General features: G+C 36.8%; 2 protein-coding genes across 4 annotated transcripts in view; one reads left to right on the forward strand and one right to left on the reverse strand.

Moving 5' to 3' along the window:
• Window positions 1-10,547, reverse strand: part of LOC146482329 (coiled-coil domain-containing protein 175-like) — a 23,462-nt gene extending 12,915 nt beyond the window's left edge. The window contains exons 1-14 of the mRNA XM_085107168.1: window positions 10,404-10,547; window positions 10,162-10,247; window positions 8,499-8,610; window positions 8,327-8,379; window positions 8,090-8,172; window positions 7,299-7,376; window positions 7,119-7,173; window positions 6,444-6,542; window positions 4,976-5,031; window positions 4,270-4,333; window positions 2,393-2,502; window positions 1,240-1,321; window positions 592-664; window positions 102-165 (exon numbers count right to left, since the gene is read on the reverse strand). Of these exons, the coding sequence (XP_084963294.1) occupies window positions 102-165; window positions 592-664; window positions 1,240-1,321; window positions 2,393-2,502; window positions 4,270-4,333; window positions 4,976-5,031; window positions 6,444-6,542; window positions 7,119-7,173; window positions 7,299-7,376; window positions 8,090-8,172; window positions 8,327-8,379; window positions 8,499-8,610; window positions 10,162-10,247; window positions 10,404-10,479 (1,091 nt within the window). The 5' untranslated portion in view covers window positions 10,480-10,547. The remainder of the gene's footprint in view (window positions 1-101; window positions 166-591; window positions 665-1,239; window positions 1,322-2,392; window positions 2,503-4,269; window positions 4,334-4,975; window positions 5,032-6,443; window positions 6,543-7,118; window positions 7,174-7,298; window positions 7,377-8,089; window positions 8,173-8,326; window positions 8,380-8,498; window positions 8,611-10,161; window positions 10,248-10,403) is intronic.
• A 250-nt stretch (window positions 10,548-10,797) lies between these two features.
• Window positions 10,798-23,017, forward strand: part of LOC146482330 (uncharacterized) — a 45,159-nt gene continuing 32,939 nt past the window's right edge. Inside the window, exons 1-7 of one of the 3 annotated variants that reach the window (XM_085107192.1) lie at window positions 10,798-10,956; window positions 11,101-11,165; window positions 14,824-14,934; window positions 16,776-17,122; window positions 18,265-18,318; window positions 19,816-20,212; window positions 21,044-22,107. In XM_085107192.1, the coding sequence (XP_084963318.1) occupies window positions 10,851-10,956; window positions 11,101-11,165; window positions 14,824-14,934; window positions 16,776-17,122; window positions 18,265-18,318; window positions 19,816-20,212; window positions 21,044-21,331 (1,368 nt within the window). In that variant the 5' untranslated portion in view covers window positions 10,798-10,850 and the 3' untranslated portion in view covers window positions 21,332-22,107. Of the gene's footprint in view, window positions 10,957-11,100; window positions 11,166-14,823; window positions 14,935-16,775; window positions 17,123-18,264; window positions 18,319-19,815; window positions 20,213-21,043; window positions 22,903-23,017 lie in introns of those variants that run through there. The other 2 variants (XM_085107193.1, XM_085107194.1) reach the window with 2 other exon arrangements.

Consider the following 23,017-nt stretch of genomic DNA (forward strand, 5'->3'; position numbering starts at 1 on the left):
TGATTCCGTAGATGTTTGCCTGATCAACTTCTCGGTTGAGAGAAGAGAGAGGGAGAGTGCATTCCTTGCTTCTTTTTTTGTTTTCAAAACAGGACACTCACGTTCTTTCATGCTGTCGAACAACCTCGGCATCCTGTTCCTGAAGTTCAACCGCAGCGTCAAGTTCTAACAAAAAAGCAACAATACAGACAAGATAACAAAAGAAAGACATCTTCAGACCTCATTCATTACTCCAATCTGGAATGTTGCCTTGCTGTTGTGTGGGGGTGTGTTCCTGAGAACCCAAAAGGTAATTGCTGTAGTTCCCGCCCCTCCCCCCCCCCCCGCGAGGATTTTAGCCACCAAAACGAAAAGAGTTGGGCTTTGTTCCATGTTACAGTACACAGGGAAGTACGTGTTGATTCATGAACACAAATACAGACGACTCCCGATAACTCGAACCTTCAAGGGAAATTGAAAAAGGTTCGAGTTATCGGGAGTTCGAGTTATCGAGGGTAAAACTATATAGAAAATGACCTAAAAGGACAAGAAAATTGGTTCAAGTTAGCGAGGGTTTGAGTTATCAGGAGTCGACTGTAATGTCAAAGTTACCTTTTTTCAGAGATTCTTTTTCAAATGTCAGTTGTTTGTCTTCTTCTTCTGCTTCTTTAAGGTTTGCTTGAATCTTAAGAAAACAGAAACCTTCTCTAAATTGAACTACAGGCAAAGTTGAAGTTTCATGTATGAAATGAAACAAACAATTACAGAGAGTTGTACATAAGCAGAAACATTAAATTATGTGCCTATTATGCTTCTGTCTATAGTTTAACACACAATCCGCATGAATACCAACATACACTGGAAATGAGATGATATACTCTCAGCCCTTCAAAAACTCATTATTAATTCATAAGCCCATTGACTTAGCCGATTCAGATGGTCGATAATACATCATGTGCAGTGACTTTACATCGATAAACCTCCTCGTTATTAGTATGCGGTGTTTTATCAGCTGATGAAACACTCCTCATTGGTATGTGGTGTTTTTCTCGTATGCTAATTTCCAACGTTCACAAAAGCATGAACTCTCTTGACACACGCTTTTCCAGGAATGTTTTTGAATCCGTTCAAAAAACTTGCTGCACGTGTTTTATCGGGTCTAAAACCACGAGGCGCAACCCAGTTAACATTACTTCAAATACTGTACATTCCTGATATAACGGCACTTTATTAGTCTCTGTAAGTACTAATTATTCATACCATTTCCAGTTGTACCAGTAATGATTTCTTCTTCTCTTCCAAGCCCTCAACCATTTCATTGTGCTCTTTGACAATTTTCATCCTAAAATAAAAACAAAATTAATTCCAGAGTAAACAAAGCAGTTTTCCTCCAACAAAGAAAAAAGCTTACAAGTAGCTCTGTTTCAGTAGCATGGAGCAACTAATGGGAGTATTCATACCCCCACTCCTGGGACATGTCCCCCCCCCCCCCCATTCAAATGCAATACTACTCCATTTCAGGGTGGGGGGGGGGGGGTTGAAAAGAGAGATAAACGTGAAGTAAAGGAAGTAAAGATGGTAGAGCTCAGGCAAGTTCAAGCTACCAATCAAGAATTTATTTTAATAAGTAAAATACTTTAAATGTTTATTTATTTATTTATTTATTTATTTATTTATTTATTTATTTATTTAACTTTATTTATACACGGGTAAAACATCAGGACTTAAAGTAAATACTAAAATTGCATTAATTATATTATTAAAATACTAATCTAATCTAAAATACCAATCTACTACTAATCTCCTGTGCTCCCAGATCGTTGTCTCCTGTGTTCTTTCTACAGTGAAAGCAATAAATTTTTTGAGTGCTTGCACATACGTTTCATGATTGTACAGACTTAAAAAGATCAAGGGTTTACTTCTGAAAGCAAAAGAGATAACAACTAAGGTTTAACTTGATTCTATAACCATTTACTTATTTTTTCAGAAGTCCATGTCTTTAAAATAAATAAACATCCCTTGCTGAGGGTTGTTCAATACTGTCGACCTGTTACGACCCAAAAAAGCCATTTTTTGACCAGTACAGATAGACTAACTTTGTTCATTTGAACTGGTCAGACATAGTTCAAATGGACAAAATTAGTCTATCTGTACAAATATTGAAAGATAGCTATTTGGGGTTGTATCAGGTCAATAGTATCAGACGTGTATGACTGCAAGCAGTTTCTCTTTTGCCTCAGAATCTGTGGGGAAAAACACAAAAAAACTGAGCGAGCACGATGTTCTCTCTTTGTTCCCTGTCTGGCGCCTGTGCTACTCGCAGCTTTGCTGCTCATGCGCTCACTCGAATATCTTGTGTTCTTCCCCGTGGATTTTAGAGCAAAAGAGAGACTGCTCGCAGTCTAGTGCTCACCCTTCTTGTGTGAGATTAGAGTTATCCTTAATCTCCTTCTGTAGTTGTCTGTTCAGCTGAACTTCTTGTGCCTCCAGTCGGTTGCGGGAAGTTTCAAACTTCCTTATGATCTACATAATAAGGAATAAGTAGCAAATTAAAACAGATATTTTTTCCCAAATTGAATGGCTCAGTGCATAACAGTCTTAAGTGAATTTTAGGTTGTTTTTGTTGTAGTTTGTTTTATTTTTGGCTCAGATTTGTCATTTGCAAACAGCCTTTTAGTTCAATACTTCATTTAATACTACACTTAGTGAATTTAAGAATTAAATTAACTCCCAAGAGTGCCATATGGCACAAGAACTCGTTACGTGCTCAATATTGGGTCAATTAATTTGTATAAATTTTGGGATTTGGACACCAAACAGATCTTGGAGAGATCTGCACAATGGAAGCATAAAATGTTACCCCCCCATACCTGCCAACTCCCACGCATTATGCGTGAGTCTCACGCCTGCGGACTAAAGACATCGATCTCACGCATTGAGGACAATTTCTCACGCCTGACTCACAAATCTGGATGAGCTGTTCTAAAAACAATTTCATTTCATTTCAGATTTGTTATGTATTATATTTCTTTGTTCTTTATAACAGTCGCAAAAGCTTTCAAATGGCGACAATCTGTTTGAAACGCATTAACGTGTTCGAAGGTCGTCGGAATATCTTCAGACATTTACGGCAACATTCGTAAGTCTTCGGAAAATCATCGGAAATCTTCGGAAGAGGCTCGGATGTTTTCGGAAATCCCGGTTATAACAAGACAAAAATCTCACGCATTTGACTCACAAAAAGTTGGCAGGTATACCCCCCTCCTACATAAGGTATGATTAACCACCCCTCCATTTTTTGTAACTTTTTTCTCTTACGCTTTTAAGACCAAGTCACCATTTGACAAGAAACTACAGTATGTGCTGAGATCTGCAAATTAAGCTATAGTTTAGGGGTATACCCAGTGTATGCGAGAAGTGAGATGTATTTTAAGGTTTTTATTTTCTCGTTTTAAACACTTTTCATTCTTTTCTGTTACTTCCTTTGTCTTAATAGCTGGAATGATTTATACAATGCTTCAGATAAAACCTTTTAACTAGTGTATTACAGTTGGTGTAGGGGTTCACAGTTGCCGTTCTACAAAAATACGACATTTCCCATGGGAGTTAAAGGGTTAAGCAATAATACCCATTACCACTGATATTTTATATGAAGTTATAACCTATATCTAACTGTATGACTATTGTATAGACTGTTTAGTGGATGTCTAGTACATTATAAATGCCTGTAAATGTTGTTAAATTTGTGTGATATCATGGCTCCATTTAAACTAGCTATGCTAAACTGCAATGCATGCTCAGACTGTATAAATATTGATTTAAGGACGGTGCCTCCTATTGTTACTGCGCATACGTTCTGCGCATCGCGAGATACTCGGATTTCCTATGGGTGGTACCTACTAATACAGGGATATTTTTGCGCAGTTTAAAACTATACGGAAAAAGCAGAACTTGGCAAATGCTTTTGGTACCTCAAAAGAAAATTGGGGGTAACCATGCATTTTTCAGAGATATTAAGCTTCACTTTAGGAGAAAAATCCCATACATTGCTTTATATTTTGGCGCTTTTTAGAGATATTAATGCTTAATTATCTCTGAAAAATGCATGGTTACCCCCAATTTTCGTTTTGGATTACAATAGCCCTTGCTAAGATCTGCTTTCCCTGCATAGTCGTAAGCCGCACAAAAATACTTCGCTATTAGTAGGCACCGCCCTTAAAAAAATAAATAAATAAATATATAAATAATGTTTTCAGATTATAATTAAAATAACATTTAAGTATTTAGTACCTTCCTTTTTGAGTCTAAGACTGACTCACTGTCGACCAACTCTTCTTGTAATTTATCAATCTCCCTGATGAACAAACAAACACCAGGACATGTCATTCTCAAACTCATTAATAAACATTAATGGGATTAGAAAACAAAGGAAATCACTAATGATAAAAGAATCATAATTTAGAAGGTCATTACAAACACTTGAAAGAGTGCTTTGTCTGATTTTCAAACACCACCCTAGTTTGTTTTAATGAGGTTAAATGTAATTTAGGCTAAGTTAGACTCAAGCCAATGTTGGCCTGTGGCCTCTGGGCGGTAATACGCGTTTGGGGCTCATACAGAGTTTTGCAGGGCTAACGCGTGTTGCATTGCAGCCCTGTGAAGACGTGCAGCTGCGTTGAACATTGAGCCTGCCTGACTGGCATGCTTTTACTGCACCTCATTTTTTTCAACCCACTTCTAGCTAGGTTTTAAGAAATCAGATAAAACACGTACTTCCTGGTGTTTGATATGTTTCTTGAGCAATAATTATCACTGACAAGCCCTGGGATGGGTTATAAGTTGTATGAATTAAATGACGATAAATTTAAACTAACTTGTAAACTCTGCCTGAAACAAGTAGTCAAAGAATGCTTTTTATGTCACCTCGTGCAATGTGATGTAATTTGGAATTTGATTATTCTTGATAAATAAACATAAAAATTAAAAAACAAGTTACTTTCTCTTTTCAATATTTGTCTTCCTCTGTTCTTCTACTTTCTTCTGGGTGTCAGCCTACAAGGAATTTTTTTAGAATAATTTCTTTTAAAAAAAATTAAATTAGTACTTAAAGTAGCTGTGACTTGAAATACGGGCCTTGTGTCAGCTACTGTACACCTTTCATGCGCTGCTCGTAATGCAACTAAGTTTGACTTCAGTGCAACATTTAAATGATGGCTAAGGCTCAGTGTCTACACTATGCTGGATAGCATTTTACTGTTGCTGTGAAAAATACTCCATCCTGGTGTGAAGAGAAGTGGCCCAAAACCGCTGCCATCTTTCCACTAGAATCCAATCCTCACTCCTTGATGTTGACTTCACTTTGGTTCAATCCTCTGTTCACACTCCTCAAGAAAGCGTCACAAAAACCTATCCGATATGTGAGAATTCACTTTCAAGACCAAAGTAGCACAGCATCGCTAGTCTGGCACAAAAATCTATCCGAAATCTGCATTTTGTGTGTAAATGAAAGCCCTATCAGATATGTTTTTGGTGCCAGCACAAGAGCTATCCGGTATAGTGTAGACATACATGTATATAGCCAGTAATTCAAATGACACATTCTATATGACTATATTGAACCAAATTAACCGAACAAGTTTTGCATGTGCAAGTCTCATGATGAACGCAAATCAAGCCAACAGGCCTACAAGAACTACCCTTGACCTTGAGCTTTTATTGTTCCTACTATAATCTTATCTTCATTTGATCCTTCAAGTGAGTCTCGCAAACAATGCACTACATATAGATTGTACAAATATGGACCATTGCCTACTTTTCAGCTATGAACGTCACAGAGATTACAGGTTAAAATATAATTACAGAAGGAAAGATTCTTACAGTAATCTACACAAACAGACTGGGTGGAAAAAACCTGAAAAAATTTCAGGCTTGAATGGGATTTGAACATATGATATAGATCTGCTATGCAGGTGCAGTGCTCTACCAACTGAGCTATCAAGCCAACTGGGAGCTGGTCATGCGCTGAGTTAATCGTAATGTACCTGTGAAGAATAAATGTTTCAGAATAAAAAGTAGCGAGAGTAAAACATGATGTTTCCGCAATGACATGTCACCATTATCAAATGTAAAAATTATATGTCTTGATTGTGTATTATATAACGTTACTGAAATTATAATAATTTACATGTGATAATGGTGACAATTGTCGTCGCTGAAACGTCATGTTTTAGTCTTGCTACTTTTTATTCTGAAATGTTTTTCCAAATCTTTCGTTATCAGAAGAATAAATGAATATGAATATATATGAAACAATTTTTTTGTGTACATGTATGCACCGGGATGAAAAATTACAAAGTCATGTAAATAGAAGGAAAGATTCTCGCAGTTATCTAAGTATGCAACCAGACTGTTGCAAAAAAACCTGAAAAAATTCAGTTTTGTTAGCATATTAATTTTAAGCTTACCACAGACTGCTTTAGTTTCTCTTTCTCTAGTCTGGCTTCCTCCCGTTCATGAACCAAGTCCTCTTTCAGTTGGACAATGGAGTCTTCCAGGTCAATAATCTGTGTTCATGAAAAATAAATTTATGTTAATTTTGATTTATTAATAAATCATATTCAGTGAGAGATATATTTTTTAATAATAAAACTGCCCCCGAAAATTTTGTTCTGGTGTGTTGGTGTGGCAATTTGTACATTGTCCCAGTAACAAGGCATGCATAATTTTCTCAAAATTCCCAAAAAGATTTCAGACCAGAAAAACTAGTTATTTAGTGCATGCATACACAAAATGTATTAACAAAGATTCAATTTTTGATAATTTTGAAAGGAAAAAAATAATATTATGTGCTCCCCAGCTTTCGAATGCCATTCCACTGGAGCTAAGGATGTGCGATTCTGTAGGTAGCTTTAAGAAACGCCTGAAGACTTTCCTTTTCAGATAGGCTTATTGTTAAGATTGATTGGGAAAAAGTTTTTAAACACTGGGAATTGATTTTGAGTTTTTTATTTAGTTTAGTAATATATTTTAATTTTTAAGGTAATTTTGATGTGAAGAGCTTGTGGACTTTTTAGGAATAAGTGCTACATAGGAATAAATTATTATTAATTATTATTATTGTTATTATACTATATACTCACCCTTTTGTATGTCTCTCTCAGTTTGTCACGAGTCTCGTTAAGAGTAATTTGCTTGCTGAAGAGATGAAAAATAATTTTGACTATTACTCAATATTTAATATAATACCATAAATTAGAAAAAATATTTTATTCATGTACTGTAAGTACAAAAAAATCTTCTTGTCACTGAGAATTGATTACCTGGCCTTGTCAGCCATCTTTTGATTGAGAAGTGCAATGATCTCATCATGTCCAGTTTGCATATCATTACGCTCAGGCCTAAAAGTAAACATTCAACAATATCAACTTAAGTGTCTAGCCTCATCTTTATCTTACTACAATGAATAGAAACACAGACTAATGGGTGATCGTTCAAAGTCAACATACAATATACCGTAACTATAGATAAATCACTTTTAATATTGAATTAAAGAGCTTGGTAAAAAGCTATAATTATAATGCCAAATAGAAATTTGTCTGACTGCAAAATTCTAATTGATCAAAATACATTGATTATTATGCAAGAAATCATAATTTTGTATTGATTTGTGAGATCTCTCTTCAGGCTGAAATTAGTTGTTGACTTTTCTGTTGTTTCCAGATCTGATTGGTTGAAACAAATTTCCCATTTGGCATGTATGTCATTTGTGGTTGTCAGGGTCATCACGGAAAGGAAATTGACCTCTGATGGCTTTCTGTTGACTGTCTCATCAAAGATTGTTCGATCTAATAATAATTTATTGTTACATGTATTAATATACAGCTGTATATGACACCGATAAAAAAAGAATATTATTTTACAATAATTTGAAGCTTGGAATAGATAAGAGCCTGGGATATGGATATTTTCTTAGCTGCACATTGTGCTAGTTCTATTGATTAATTAAATGCGCATCTTTATCAACAAATCTCAAGAAACAGTCTCAGTCTCAGCCCTGTTCTATCACAAAACCGTGTCTGACTCTGTTTTTAGAACGTAAAAAATTACTTACTCTAGTCTTGCATTTTCTTTTGCAAGATCTTGGTGACGTCCTTCCAAGGACTTAATGTTCTTAATGATTGTGTTGAGCTGGGTCTGAAAAATATAAATTGATAAAACTGAAAATAAGATTATTTTTTTCATATATATTAATTGATTTTAAATGATTACAGCTGTAATCAAACTAATGGTTAGTAAATGAGGAACAAGGAAAGTGACTGCTACTGTTGAAATCTGTCAGATAAATTACCTTCAGTCTCTTGATTTCAGCTTCATTTGACTGTCTCGCTGAATAAACAGCAGCTGTACATTCAATAAAATGAGGAATTAGAGATAGATATATATATCTATAAATTATTAATAGTATTAATAGAAAAAATTAAGGTAATGTCGGCATCACTGCATCCAGTCCAAAGAAATACCTTGTATCTCGGATTTAATGTCGCTCGGGAAGTACTGCAACTTGTAGCGCAGAACACTGGCTGTGATAGTTTCTGTCTCAAGCAATTCATGGAGCTTTAGTCTTTCAGTTTCCTAATACAAACAAATAAAATTACAATTTAGTTTGGCGAGTACAAAATAGCGATATAATGTTAGAATTTAGTTTGGATCTCAGAATTGTAAGACTTGGTGCATAATCAAACTATAGTGCTTTTTTATTTATTTATTTTTTTTTTTGTTGTAGCTCAGATTCACCAGATTTTTTGCCTATACAGTCAACTCCCGATAACTCGAACCTTCAGGGGAAATAGAAAAAGGTTTGAGTTATCGGGAGTTCGAGTTACCGGGAGTTGAGAAAAAATGACCGGAAATAAGGAAAAACGATGATCCTGTGCACTTCTATTCATACAATGTACATTTTAATTTAATTGTCACGTCTTGAAAAATGTGGTTCGAGTTATCGAGGGTAAAATTATATACAAAATGACCTGAAGGGAAATGAAAATTGGTTCGAGTTAGCGGGAGGTTCGAGTCATCGAGGGTTCGGATAATTACAGTAAATGTATGAACGAAATCCATGGGAAATCGATGTTGGTTCGAGTAAGCGCGAGGTTCAAGTTAGCGAGGGTTCGAGTTATCGGGTGTCAACTGTAGCCTTCACTTCTTTCAAGAAACATATTTGCCCCAATGTTTTAACCTGGACCATTGCCTTATGCTTAGTTTGAAATAAAAACCTGTGGTTATGAATAAGATTTCTGTTTTTATCATAAAAAAAGTACAAAGCAATGGATAAAACATTGGATCAACGTTTCCTGGAGGAATTGAAGGCCACATGCAAAACTCCAGTGAATCTGAGCTATTGGAATCTTGGGTTGATGGATGGATGGATGGACGGACGGACGGACGGATGGATGGATTAGTTGGTTGGATGGATTAGTTGGTTGGTTGGTTGGTTGGTTGGTTGATTGATTGATTGATTGGTTGATTGATTGATTGATTGATTGATTGATTGATTGATTGATTGATTGATTGATTGATTGATTGATTGATTAGTCAGTTGGTTCATTGATTGATTGCCACTTACTGGAAGTGGGATGGAAAACTCAAAAAGCCTATTTTGGACCCTCTAGCATGTTATAATCCAGCAGTGTCCATCCCCTCCCTCTGCCTGGACATTAATGGGGCATATTTATACATTGCCCATACTGGCGGTTGGCCATAAAGTAGACAGATGGCACATAATGACGATTTGTTTATCTATAGGTGGCTTGCAACCAATCCCTGGAGATCCAAAAAGACAACGGTATGGCAGCCATGTTGTATGACAAAACAAAAGGTTCTGTCATCCAACATGGCTGCCACACCATTGTCTTTTGCATCTCTAGGGATTGGTTGCAAACCACCTATTAAAGACACAAAATTTGTCATAAACTTTCTCTATGAAGAGCATACTCAAATAGAAGAAAGATCCTCGCAGACTGTAACTAAACGTAACCAGCTCTAACTAAACCAAAACGGAGAAATACCAAAGGTCAACTGAACGGCTCTTTTTTCCTTGCCGTGGGGCATTTGCCAAACTTCAAATGTCCAGGGGGATGGACACAAACTGGCTGGAAATGAACGATGTATTAAACGTTAATTTACCAGATCTCTGAGAGCTTTTACAACAACATCCACCCCAGAGGTATCTACTGGTTCAACGGCATATTTGCTTCTCCTAATGTTGTGCCCTAGGAACAACAAAATGTAACTAATCAATAATCAAGAACAAATCTGCCAAACTGAGAACGAATATAAGCTACAGCTGTAAGCTTAACTGAAACGGGACACAACGAATCTTCTCTCGAAATACAACAATGAAATACCACTAATTTCGAGATCCGTACCGAGTTCTTGTAGTTTGTCAACTGCACTGTTCACAAGAGGTGCTATATCTGTTGACTGAGATCTTCTTTTCAACATCCTGCAGTCGAAAAGGTTAAAAATTCGTGGAAATAACAAGTCTCCAGCGACAACTCTCCGTATCAACTGAGGCGTTACTAAGTTGACAGTCTTAGCAGGGGAGGGGTGGTTAGCAATTATGACTTTGGCTAGAATTATCATTTAAGTTAAGGTTAAGTAAATATCTTTATTGTTTCACCTTTGAAAATATTGAGGAATGTTGAGAAAATGAAATAAATATTTTTTTATTAACTTAATAAAAAGGCTCAATACTTTTTAAAAAGTTTTACAGTTACCCAAAACAAACCTCCCGTCCCTAGATAGTAACTTTTGATCTCACGATATTGAGGCGCAATTTCCATGGCCAGAAGCAACTGTAGCGGAAGATAAAGATGTCTGCTGTCGAAAAAGAGTTTATCTTTGATGCCGTTGTCGGCTTCTTATCATCGCCAATATGGAACACTCCAGTGCGCTCGTTTATAGAGCAGAATTCTTTAGGTATGAGGAATTTTTTTTATTTTTTTCAATTTTTTCTTTCGAGTGTGTTTGCGGCAATTTGGTGCTATGTCAATTACTGAAAGCTTCTGAAAGCTGACACTCAGCGAGCTTGAATTTTTTCCGATTTTTGTTCCTTTCCACCAGTGTTTGATCCAGAAAGTGAGAATCATGAAGAATACCAGAAAATACACAGTAATTACAAGAAGATGGTAAGTATATCCATCGTGAAAGATCTTTGTACAAGCCATGATTTGTGGTTATATTGTGGAAAGTGCCTTTAGCTTCCTGTCTTCCTCGTCTTTTAGGAATTTTTGGCGTAATACTTCTTATAAGCTAAAATATCTAAGCAAGAGAATAGTATATGTTTATTACCAATTTATGTTGAAATACTCCATAAAATCGCTTAGTCAAATTTTCCTCTCCGCCTGTGATAAACTCAAGAGCATGTTTTATTAAACGGCAAATATTTAATTTTTTGTTTCTGGTAATTGAAAATCAAACAAAAAATTCAGCTGGTCTTTTTGACAACCGAGATCTCAGACACATCAAGTTTTTAACCATCTTCATAACTCTCATGTTTATTTACTACATTTGAGTGCCTCCGAATGTTTTTCTTAATTTTTACAGCAAATATAATTTCATGCTCAAAATGTTGCTTGGTTTGATATTTTGTAAAGGAGGCTTATTTTCACACCTGAGGCGCTTTCCGTTAGCCAAAAATTTCAGTTTAACCAGTTGAAACAAAAATGGTACGCAAGGATGAAACAGAAATTTTCTGGAACAAATGGATGACCTTTGGAGGGACTCCACTGGTCATTATGGAACAGAAATTACAGACTATCCAAATTCCATCTGCACAAAATGCCCATAAATCAACATTTTGTTGTGTTGTGCCATCATATACGTTTTTTTTTATTTACCAATGAGATCGCAAGATTGGAATGACTGGAAAAAAAGTTTCCCCATTTGACACAAATAATTTTTGAAATTTCCAACCAAACATTATGGCTCAAGTGCCCCTGATTTTCCTCTCTTCAACTTTTAACTAGAAATATGTGACTCGCAAAACTTCGGGAAGCTAGGGCTGGGTGGACAGTTAATTTGAAGTGATGTTGTCTTTTGTCTTTGCTCTGTGGTTTCCTGATGTCTCCTTCTTCTTCGCTGCTCACGCTGTGTTTCGTTGTTTAATCTCCCTCAGCGAATCTGTCTTGTCCCGTGTGCGTCCTCCTGTGGTTCATTTGCATTTGGCAATTTGGTCATGTTAAACCAATAGTAAACATTTTTCACTGTTCAATGAATAAACACTTTCAGCCCTCAATGAGTTAACATGAGTTGCATCTGACACCAGCCTGTCTTCCAACCTGTTGATGCCCTTCCCTTTGTCTGGCGTCATTCAAACTTTGTTTGCACTGTTGCCAGGCAACAGCACAGACACCTTCAACGATATATATACATTCCCAGCCCCTCCGAGGCCATAAGAAAGAATAAGGAGAGATTTTTTATTTCGAAATATAAACCCGTTCTTAATGATTTGAAATTACGTTAATTGCTTGCGCACGCTTCAAATTACAATAGCCATTATAATTGTAATTACAATGTCAATTACATCTGTGATGTAATCAGTCAATAAACACACTTAGCTATGCCTGAAGAGCCGCAACAGTGGTGAAATGAGTAGCGCAAAAGCAAAGTAAAAGAAGTCTTTCGTTTTTCATTGGTTTTAGTATCTTCATTTGACACAGAAGTTTACAGTTTCTTTATATACATATAAATATATTTTTCGCTCAAATTCGCGTGGCTTAGCTCCGCTCGGGCCTTCGGCCAGACATTATTTATTAACCTCGCTTTGCGAGGAATAAGGTTTTTGTTCGACATTGGTAGCTGGCGTGATAAATCAAATGAATTAAATTGATAGATCAACAGATTAGCAACCAATTACAGTCAACCCAGGTCACTCATGAAAGTATTTCCAAGAATGAAATGAACATTCGAATTTCTCTTTTTAATGTCTGACGTGTGAATGGAATGTTGGACATTTCTCTGGAAATCGTTCCGAAAAAGACGCATTAACTGAAAAAAAGATTCAAAATACTTGGGAAACAATAATTATTGTTATTCAAGATGAAATATTCAATTTTGCAATGTAAATAAAAATTCATAGCTTTATACCGTCAATAAGGTAGGGAAATTTATACGGGAACTCTGAAATCTCGTTGGTGATTTTCAAAACTGACGTGTAAATTTCAAAACTCCGTTCAAATTTCAAAAATATCGTTCACGCGTGACCTGGGTTGACTGTAAGTAGCATGTATTTGGACAACTGCTAATAAATTTCCAGTTATACTAATTCAGAGATGCTAACTCTTCCATATGCTACAGATGTTTCGGTCAAAAAAATCACCATTGCATGATCTCTTTTTTAATCTGCGGTTAAGCAAGCTGATAATAAAACCATTCCAACAGACACCTGGGATCAATGTCATATTAAACGTAAATGAGGGGGGGGTAGTTTCTAAAGAAACTATGGTGCTGCTTTGGTGGGGAGTGGAAAAGAATGTTTAGTTTTATCAACAGGATTGCTATTAGTAATTTGGCCTGGTCATGAGCGAATCCACTTTTCAACTCTGTTAAGGAGGGTGCCTACTAATAACGAAGTATTTTTGCACAGTTTATCACTATGCGGGAAAAGCAGATCCTGGTAGCGGCTATTGAAATCCAAAAAGAAAATTGGGGGTAACCATGCATTTTTTAGAGATAACTATGCAACGATTGTTTTAAAAAGCAGCAAAATACAAAGCAATGTAAGGCGCTTTTTTTCCAAATTGAAGCTTTGTTATCTCTGAAAAATGTATGGTTACCCCCAATTTTCTTTTTGGATACCAAAATCGCTTGCTAAGTTCTGCTTTCTCCGCATAGTTTTAAAGCGCGCAAAATTATCCCTGTATTAGTAGGCACCACCCATAGGAAACCCGAGTGTTTCCAGATGCGCAGAACGTATGCACAGTAACAATAGTAGGCACCGTCCTTAATAAAACCTGAAAAATTCATATTACTTGATGTGCTGATGCAAGTTCAGTTATTGGTACTGTTAACCATTGATCAATCAGAGAACTGGCTGAGAGTATGATGTTTATACACCCTAATCTTTGAAGTTATATATTAAGAACATTGGCACCTATAGTGGATTTCCACTGTCGCGTAAATTTTTCGTGCGTACAGACGTAGATTTAACTGGCTTTACGTACGTAAACACAAAAAGTTGAACAGCGCTCAACTTTTTACGTTTACGCAAGCCGTTGATACGTCGCTTCTTATTTTGTTTACGTACGTAAAGCCAGCTAAATTAACGTCTGTACGCACGTAAAATTTACTTGACAGTGGAAATCCACCTTTAAGCATAAATTAAGAACAACCCTGCTTAGTTATATAATTATTATTTTTTTATGAATTCCTAGTCAGCATTATATAATAATAATAATAATCGTAGATCGTATAGTGTTTGTGTAAATAATCATCTACTTTTTTAATTTATTCATTTTTACAATATTGACACTGAAAAGCCCTAGTGGGGACGTGTTTCTTAAAGTTGAAATTGTAGTACCCTTAATGTTGAATTTTAGGTTGTTGTTGCTGATATTTCTGTAAGAATCATTTAATATTTCAGTTTATGCATTTTTGTAATTGACACTGAAAAACCCTCAAGTTGGGGACAATTTGTTCATAAAAGTTGTATATTTGTATTGCATTGTACCCTAAGTGTTGAATTTTAGGTTGTTTTTTTGCTGATATTTCTGTTCGTCAGTTTTATTTTCCACATGGTATGAAGTTACATCTATTTTCAGGGACTGTTCCTTTTTCTTGTTTAAGGTGGAGTCTTTATTATCAAGTTTTCTGAAGGATGTTGGGATATCTGAAGAGCAGTTCATGACAGCGTGCAAAGATGGAAGTGGCAGTCCACAATTCGGTGGCTTAAATAGGGTACGTTGCTCTCGACCATGTAGAGGCACAGATGTGTAGTGCATGGTTATAGTGCATCAGACTTTTAATAGGACAGTTGATGTTTCAAGGTTACATTGGTCTCCTCCTTGCTGTGTTGTTTCTTTAGACAAGAAACTTTACTCCACATTATCTCTCTTCACCCAGGCAAATAATTGGGTACTGGCGACATACTGCTGGGGGTAACATAAAGCGATGGACTAGCATCCCATCCAGTGGGGAGTAGCATTACTCCTACTTTCTTCATGCTACAGAAACCAGGCTAAGCTCCGGCCGTGTGGGCTACTAATAAGCTCTTAGTGTGACTTAAATACTCCCAATCATAGATCTTTATGAAGGAGAAATGTAAAAATGAAATTAATGTAAATAACCTTTATTTACCCTCGGTGGTGTTTATGGCACAAGTGCTAGTGGGGCTGAGTATTAAACTTGACAAAGAAATACAGATAATTTCCCAGAAACTTTGAGGTAGCAGTTCAGTCTTGGGAATAAATTATTTTCTCCAGGGGTAGTCCCTCATTAATTTTATTTTGACCATAACATCTACTGTACATGTATGTTGTAGGTTAAAATGAATCCCAGTTAAAAATGATTTCAACCTAGGTTGATTTGTATTTTCCTTTGTTTCAGATGTAAATTACCCAACCTTAACAAAGGAAAATGCAAATCAACCTAGGTTGAAATCATTTTAACCTGGATTCATTTTAACCTACAACATGTGCATTGCTGGCCCAGTAGGGTGTAGACCTTCATTGATGCAATTTGAAAATTTAGTCTAGGCCAGGTAACAAATATCTATTGAAACTGCTGGAAAGAGCATTTAAAAATAAGTTAAATGGTCAAGTTTGAGAGTCTTATCTTTAAAAATATCTGTTCTGAATGTTCTTAGGTTCATGAAACGACAAGATTTTCAACACAACAACGGTTTAATTCCATTGTTTCATAAGAAACACAAACATGGCTGACATTTTTAACCTCGTGGTCCGGAATGACACGCGCATGCGTGTACAAAATACTACCATCTACAGGGGTACTGTGGGGATACCTACATGGAATAGAAAATAAAGCTTTTCTACGGAACAATATGATATCAAAGATGTAGTTTCGTTAAGTCTGTGATTATAATATTTATACAGTAAAACGACCCCTCAGCTAAAAGGTAGCAGAGTCTTGATTTGTTAGAATGTTCACTAAAATGTCTTTCTCTTAGGCAGGTACTTAAGAGGTGAACACTTAATAGCTTGTTTGATCCCAACCACTTCTGTCAGTATGTACAGTCCCTTAGACAAGTTCAAACAGAGCTGGTATAGAGGATTTACGTTTTAAGATAAGATAAGATAAGATAAGATAAGATAGGAGCAGATAACTTTATTATTCAGGGCTTCTGATATATTTATGCGATGTTGCAATTTCGCATAATTGACCTAAACTCGCAATAAATCGCACAATTCATGAAAAATCGCAGAATTTGTACAAAATTGCACAATTTAAGCAAAAAAAGAGCAAAATCTCGCTTTATGTTAAGTTCTCTCACTGATAATAATTATTAAATAAACATTATCTCAAGGCATTTTATCTTTCAAAAGGCCTCAAAAGTCACCTGGAAGCATTCTTTCATTGAACAAATGAGCCAACAGGCGTTCTATGTGTCATATTCACATGTTGGGGACCTGGTGCTGGTTTTCAATATAAAGCGAGTGATCATTGGCCCAGAATAAACAATCCATTTCCGTAAATTCACCAATCACAATCGTTGATTATTTATTAACATCACATTGGTTTAGCAACCAACAAGTGTAACTCTTTTCTCGTCATGTTTAAAGGATATCTTTGAACATATGTGGGCTGCTGAAGATTATGAGGTGTTCAAGAGGCTGATGATTCAGAAAAACATCGAGCTGCAGTTGCAGGCTTTGCAGATTATTCAACAAATACACAACGTCCAAATTATGCCAATGCCGATGCCGATGCCTGGACCTGTCGCTGCCCCACCCAGCGCAGCCCAACCCACTGGGGCCCCACCCGCTCCAGCTGTGGATGAGGAGGCTATCATGCAAGAAGTGTTGAGAAGGTCAAAGGAGGAATACGAATCACAAAAGAAAGATGCCAAAGGGAAAATAGAGCAGGAATTGGAGAAAACAATAGCAGAGTCTAAAGAGGAAAGTGAGAGGTTAGGAATGAAGAATATTTTTTTGCAAACAGGTTAAGCTAGTGAGAATCATGTATTATTTAGTGAGTGACACAGGCATACTCAGAAAAGGGAAATGTGAGTGCTCCTGTGAGGAGTCAAACCTAAGACCTTCTGATTACTATTTTGGATGCTCTACCACTGATGAGCTAATAGGCCATTAGACTATGTATACTGCTAGGATTTGAGTGATTGATCACCAAAAAGTTAATGATCAGAGAGGGTAATTAGAGTGAAGGATTTACCACACGACTTAGGAAAATGTGCAGAATACAGTAATAATAATTTTAATTTATAATTATAATAATAATAATCATCATCATCATCATCATTATAAAAATAATAATGCTTTGAAATAGATAATATGTTCACAATGAAATTCTCTGAAAAAAAAATTTCTGAGCCCCCAGCAGGAATCGAACCCACAACCTTCCAGCCTTGAACTTTAAGTTACTAGTCTGGATGCTCTAACCACTATTATTTGTGCAGTATATAAATATATTACCATTACCATATCACAAGACAAAAGTTGTGTCTTGCAAGGGGTAGGTAGCTCACTTTTGAGCAGAACTGTACATTCAAAGCTTCACTGGTGAACAGCTCCTTGCAGTGTTTTTCTTTTCAACAATGACCACGGTTTTCTTACCCAGACAACAGACAACAATTGCCAACTTAGCTAGTAAAGTGGTCAAGACTATTTTACTTAATGAGCAGGACTCACCAAACCTCAAAATAGATGGTGATCTTGGCTTGCACCCCTTCCCTCCCCCCCCCCCTCCCCCTTCAATCTTCCTCAATCTCAAAAGATGGTGTCTTTATTGCATAGTCACCCTTCTATCCAGCAGTAAAAACTAACAGGGAGATTGAAACCTCGCTTTTCTTGTTCATCTAGCAATACTGACTCTTTCTAGCTGAATATTTCTGTATCAACTCAAATGTTCATTAGATAGCTGGTGTCCTCAATACCCCCTACCTCAGACAAGGTGGGTCCTCTTCAAACAAACTTGCTGTAATGAGTTCCCTTAATGAAGCCCGTCCTCCTTGTTTAATGCCAACTGCTCTGCATCCACTGTGTCTTCTGTCTGAGAAAGCTTCGACTAATGCTATCTTTGATATCTGTCTAGACGATCTTTATCTTTGCCAGCACTGGATAGAGTGGTGTCTGAGGAGACCACCAGGTAACAACTCCTCCTCCTTATAAGTACGTAAATTGTGATCATCCAGGTGAGTGTAGTCCTGAGAAGGACTGTTTGAGGGGACATTGACTGGTGTTTCAACAACCTGAGCAGAAGTCATCTTTGGCGCTTCAGCGGACTTCCACTCAGGTTGTCGAAACGTCAGTCAATGTCACCTCAAACAGTCCTTCTCTCACCTGGATGATCATAATTTACGTGCTTGTGACATGACTCCTGGGTTCAAATCATTTACTGTCAGTTACTGTTTTTATTTTCCTTTGGCTCACTGCTATCATTTCTGGAAAGCACTACAAAGGTTCTTGTATTTCCTTCAATTCTTTGAAAGTGTTGTTTCTGAGAATTTGGCTCTGTCTTTGTGACCCTCTTAGCTCTCACTGGTGCATTGCATGCCAGCAAAATGTCGCAAATCAGCTTGGGTGTGTGGGATCAACTGACATCAGTTATAATTTGTACTGTAGACACAAAATGACCAGCTTCCATATGGTTAAGTAGCTCAGATTACAGTGTTATCTGATCTGAATATCATGGATTTGAATCTAATTCAAGCCTAAATTCTCTCAGCTTTGTCTGTGTTGCTACTTAAATAGCTAAGATGACAAGGGTCTTCCATTCACTTTTTGAAGTGACTTTGTAGAATGCTCAGACGTGTTCCTCAACAGACTGTTAGGCAGCAAGAGACTTTGCCTCACAAATGTATTTTTTCATTATTTATTTATTAACTCTTTTATTTTTTTATTCTTAAATTAAAAAATGCATCTAGGCACTCTAAATCTTACTCTGAGGACACAGGAAACCAACTTTTTAATTTCCTGATAGGAGCCAGCGTTCAGGTTCCTTTATTTGATTCGCTAGTAAACATGTGAATATGTGAATAGTTATTTAAGATATTTTTATTGTTCCTATAGTAGTAGTAGTTTAATTATTTATTGATTGTAAATTTATAGCCCTTTAATTCAGTTGATTTTGCAATGTGGCAAATAAATGGTATATTTATATATATTTATTTTATTAAACCTGCATCTCTGTGAAATATAGTAAATATGTGAATATGTGAATAGTTATTTAAGATATTTTTATTGTTCCTATAGTAGTAGTAGTTTAATTATTTATTGATTGTAAATTTTGTAGCCCTTTAATTCAGTTGATTTTGCAATGTGGCAAATAAATGGTATATTTATATATATTTATTCTATTAAACCTGCATCTCTGTGTATTTTGATAGAAATGGAATGACATTAGCGCTGGTGATCTAATCCAGAGGTTGTGGGTTCGAATCCCGCTGAGGTCAAAGATTTAACTTTGACCTTGGCAAACCAAATCTCTTTCAGAGGGCTAGCCAGCCCAGAGAACTGTAAGACAGAAGTCTTCACTTCAAATGGCCCTCTGATATAATAATATAATATTTTATTCCATTTTTATCACCACTTGGGTGCTACACGACTCTCACACTTGTATCTCTGTATATTTTTTTATTTGAAGGTTAATGGAAATAGCTAAAAAAGAACAAGAAGAATTAGAAAAAGCTCTTCAAATGTCACTTGAAGCACAAAAGCAGCAAACGGCAGAGGCTGAAAAATTACGTGATGAAGTTAAACAATCTACGGTGAAATCTTCCCCTAAACCACCCGTTGCGGAGAGCAAAGAAGCAGCCAAGACCTCCCCCGTGGAGAGTAAACCAGCACCCAAACCCTCCCCTGTGAAAGCTAAATCACCAACACAGGACACCAAACCATCAGAAAAGTCAAAAACCACAGGTCTACCACCCCTGTCAGGGAAGCCAAAGAAGGCTACAAGCACGCCATCGGATGCTGCCGCAGGGTGGATGCAAAGTGCTAAGGATGATGCTGCAGCTAGTTCTTCTGCCAAGCCAGTACAGGTAAAGTGTTATTCCTTTATAGAGCGGTTTTCAGTTGAGTGTCAAAAGCAATTCGTGTTTGCTTTGGTTTTGCATTACTACGCTCTGTGATTGGTTAACAAAACTCGCGCCACTTTCTCAACCAATGGGAATCCAAACCAAAACCAATCGTTTTTTCGCCGCACGCGTTTTCCTGCGCTTGACGCAGGTTACATGTATTTGCTTCGAATTCTGATTGGCTCGTTGTGTTGTTTACATCTGTTGTGATTGGCCAGAGTAATTACTTTGGTTTTGGTTTCACGACACTCAATTGGAAATCGCTCTATAAGACATTGCTATGTATGGTTTTAGGCACTGTTATGCTTTCATTGAATGTGGTATTTGGAGCGTTTGTGTTGTAAAAGAAAAAGGGGTGTTTATGATACTGGTACAACTTTCAAACCAGTGCAAGAGTTCATCCCATACTCATATTCGTAATTTTACGTAAACCCCAACCCTTCCCCCAACTACCCTTCAAATTTAACAAATAAGAAATTTCACTCAGAGCAGCCGTTTAGTAAGGGAGTCAAAGAAATTTTTGCTATAATTATACATTTCTATATTAGCAACTTTAGGCGTTACCTTTACTATTCCATAATTTAGTGTTACCTTTGCTATCAGTTGCATTTTGTAATATACTTATTTCTACATGGTACATGCATTTTACACAATTCAGCTTTAGTAGGCTGCGATGTAAAATTTTTAATAACTACCTATCGGTCTATCTGGTATCCAACATTTTGGTAGAAATTAAATTCTTAAAATACTCTTGTTTGTTTTTCTTTCTTTTATTTGTTTGATATCTGCAAACAGACGAAGGAAACAACACCAGAAGAAGTAAAGAGACGCACTGAATACCTAAAACAACAACGAGACAAACTCCTCGCGTTAAAAAGGCAAGAACGAGAGAAAAACTTGACGAAGTATACCGAACAGCAGCCGAAGGCTCGACCGACGTCCGCCCAAGCAGCTCGTCGGGTCACCGCCGGAGAACAGGTTGATTCGCCGGCTCCCAAGAGCAGCGAGGACGAGGCAAAGAAGCTAGCCATGCGCAGAGCGCTTGCAGACTGTTTGAAACGAGAAGTTATTGATAAGGATTAAATCAGAAGCGAATTTGAAATTATTCCAGTTGCGGCTGGTAATCTATAGTTCTTTTGGATATTAATTAGAAGGAAAAGTGTCTCTCCTTAAGAACAAACAAATACTGAAATTGCGGTTAACTGAATGTCCCTTTCAGAAAACATTTTAGCGTTTTGAGACGGTAATGGGTCGAACATGTCTTCGGCCATTCACAGTACAAGCTGTATGCTGCTTTCCTTTCTCCCATTTGTCCAGGGCCCTAATTGATAACAGCACCTGAACTTGTCCTGTAAGGTCAGCCTGGTGAAATAGTATATATTACTATATCTCTCAGCTAGTATGCGCGGTGTGATTGGTCAATTCTGCGGGCCGTATTTCACTGTACGGCCCGCTAAATTCGAAAGTTTGATTCAACGTTTTCCTTTCCCGCACGCCCAATTAACCTCGGAGATATAATGACTATCTTACTAACCTCGTTTTCTCGGTCCTAACTGTAAGTTACGGACCGAGTTTTTATAAATCAAAGGAGAAAACTAGGTCCGTAACTTACAGTACGGACACCAAATTCGGTTAGTAAGAGGTATAAATTTTATCGTTTCCCTGGTCAGGAAAGGAGAGGTGACTGTTAAAGTTATTCTTATGGTGTTTCATCTTTATAATTTTCCGATAACTTTCGTTGTCACATTTTTTAGAAAGAAAGCGAAAACAAAAACGGGTTTTTTTTTTGGTTTTCTTCCTAACAAATGAAAAGAGTCTGAAAGTATTTCCGAACATTTTCAGGTTATTTCTCTTCTCAGGTTTTGCTTTTCACTGTTATATAAGCTAAACTGGAATTACCGGTAAAAAAATTGACTAAAAAAGAGCAGTGGCTCCACATAATGACCCTACTGAGTTCTTTCCAGTGTAACCGGAACCGGAGTATGCTTCTTAATGTGACCTCATTTAATATAATTCAAATTGCACAAGCTAATGCGGTTCACACTGGTGTGTTACCACTAGGCTATTGTTATTGTTATTAAGGGTGCGTTCGATTGACCCTATTACGGAATAGGAATACTTACAATGATGACAGGAAATCCCCGATAAGAAGTTTTTGGAGTCGAGCCTCCCCTAAACGGACACCCTTGGGGCCAGAACAAGTGTCCGCTTAAGAAAGGTGTCCGCTTCTAGGAGGTTAAAAAGGCTAAAAATTTAGTGTTTGTTAATTGATGTAGCTGAGAACATGACAAAGTGTCCACTTATGAGAGGTGTCAGACTACGTGAGGTGGCCGTTAGGGGAGGTTCGACTGTACTGGAGAATAAAGTCGCTCTTTAAAAATGACCATGTGTCAACGAATATTTGCAGAAGTGTTTTCGCAAATTTACTTAAAGAGAGAAATCTAAGTACTGTTTCGCTTAGTCAATGGAACGCGGTCTAAGAATTTACACGAATCGTTTTCTAAAATTATGTGCTCAAAGAATTTCGACATAGCATTAAACTTTAATTGCCATTTTCAATCTCAGTATGGTTTTTTTTTTCTTTTCTGTCACCAGGAATACTGAAATGTCTGAGTTTCAGGAAAGTTTAATAAAGAAAACCTATGTTTCCAGGACAGCTTTTCATTCCATTGTTTCTTCAATTAGCCACAACCTACCTTCCTTCCTTCCTTCCTTCCTTCCTTCCTTCCTTCCTTCCTTCCTTCCTTCCTTCCTTCCTTCCTTCCTTCC

The sequence above is a fragment of the Pavona decussata genome, unplaced genomic scaffold (assembly GCF_977016875.1).
Source record: "Pavona decussata unplaced genomic scaffold, jaPavDecu1.1 SCAFFOLD_46, whole genome shotgun sequence".
Lineage (NCBI taxonomy): Eukaryota > Metazoa > Cnidaria > Anthozoa > Scleractinia > Agariciidae > Pavona > Pavona decussata.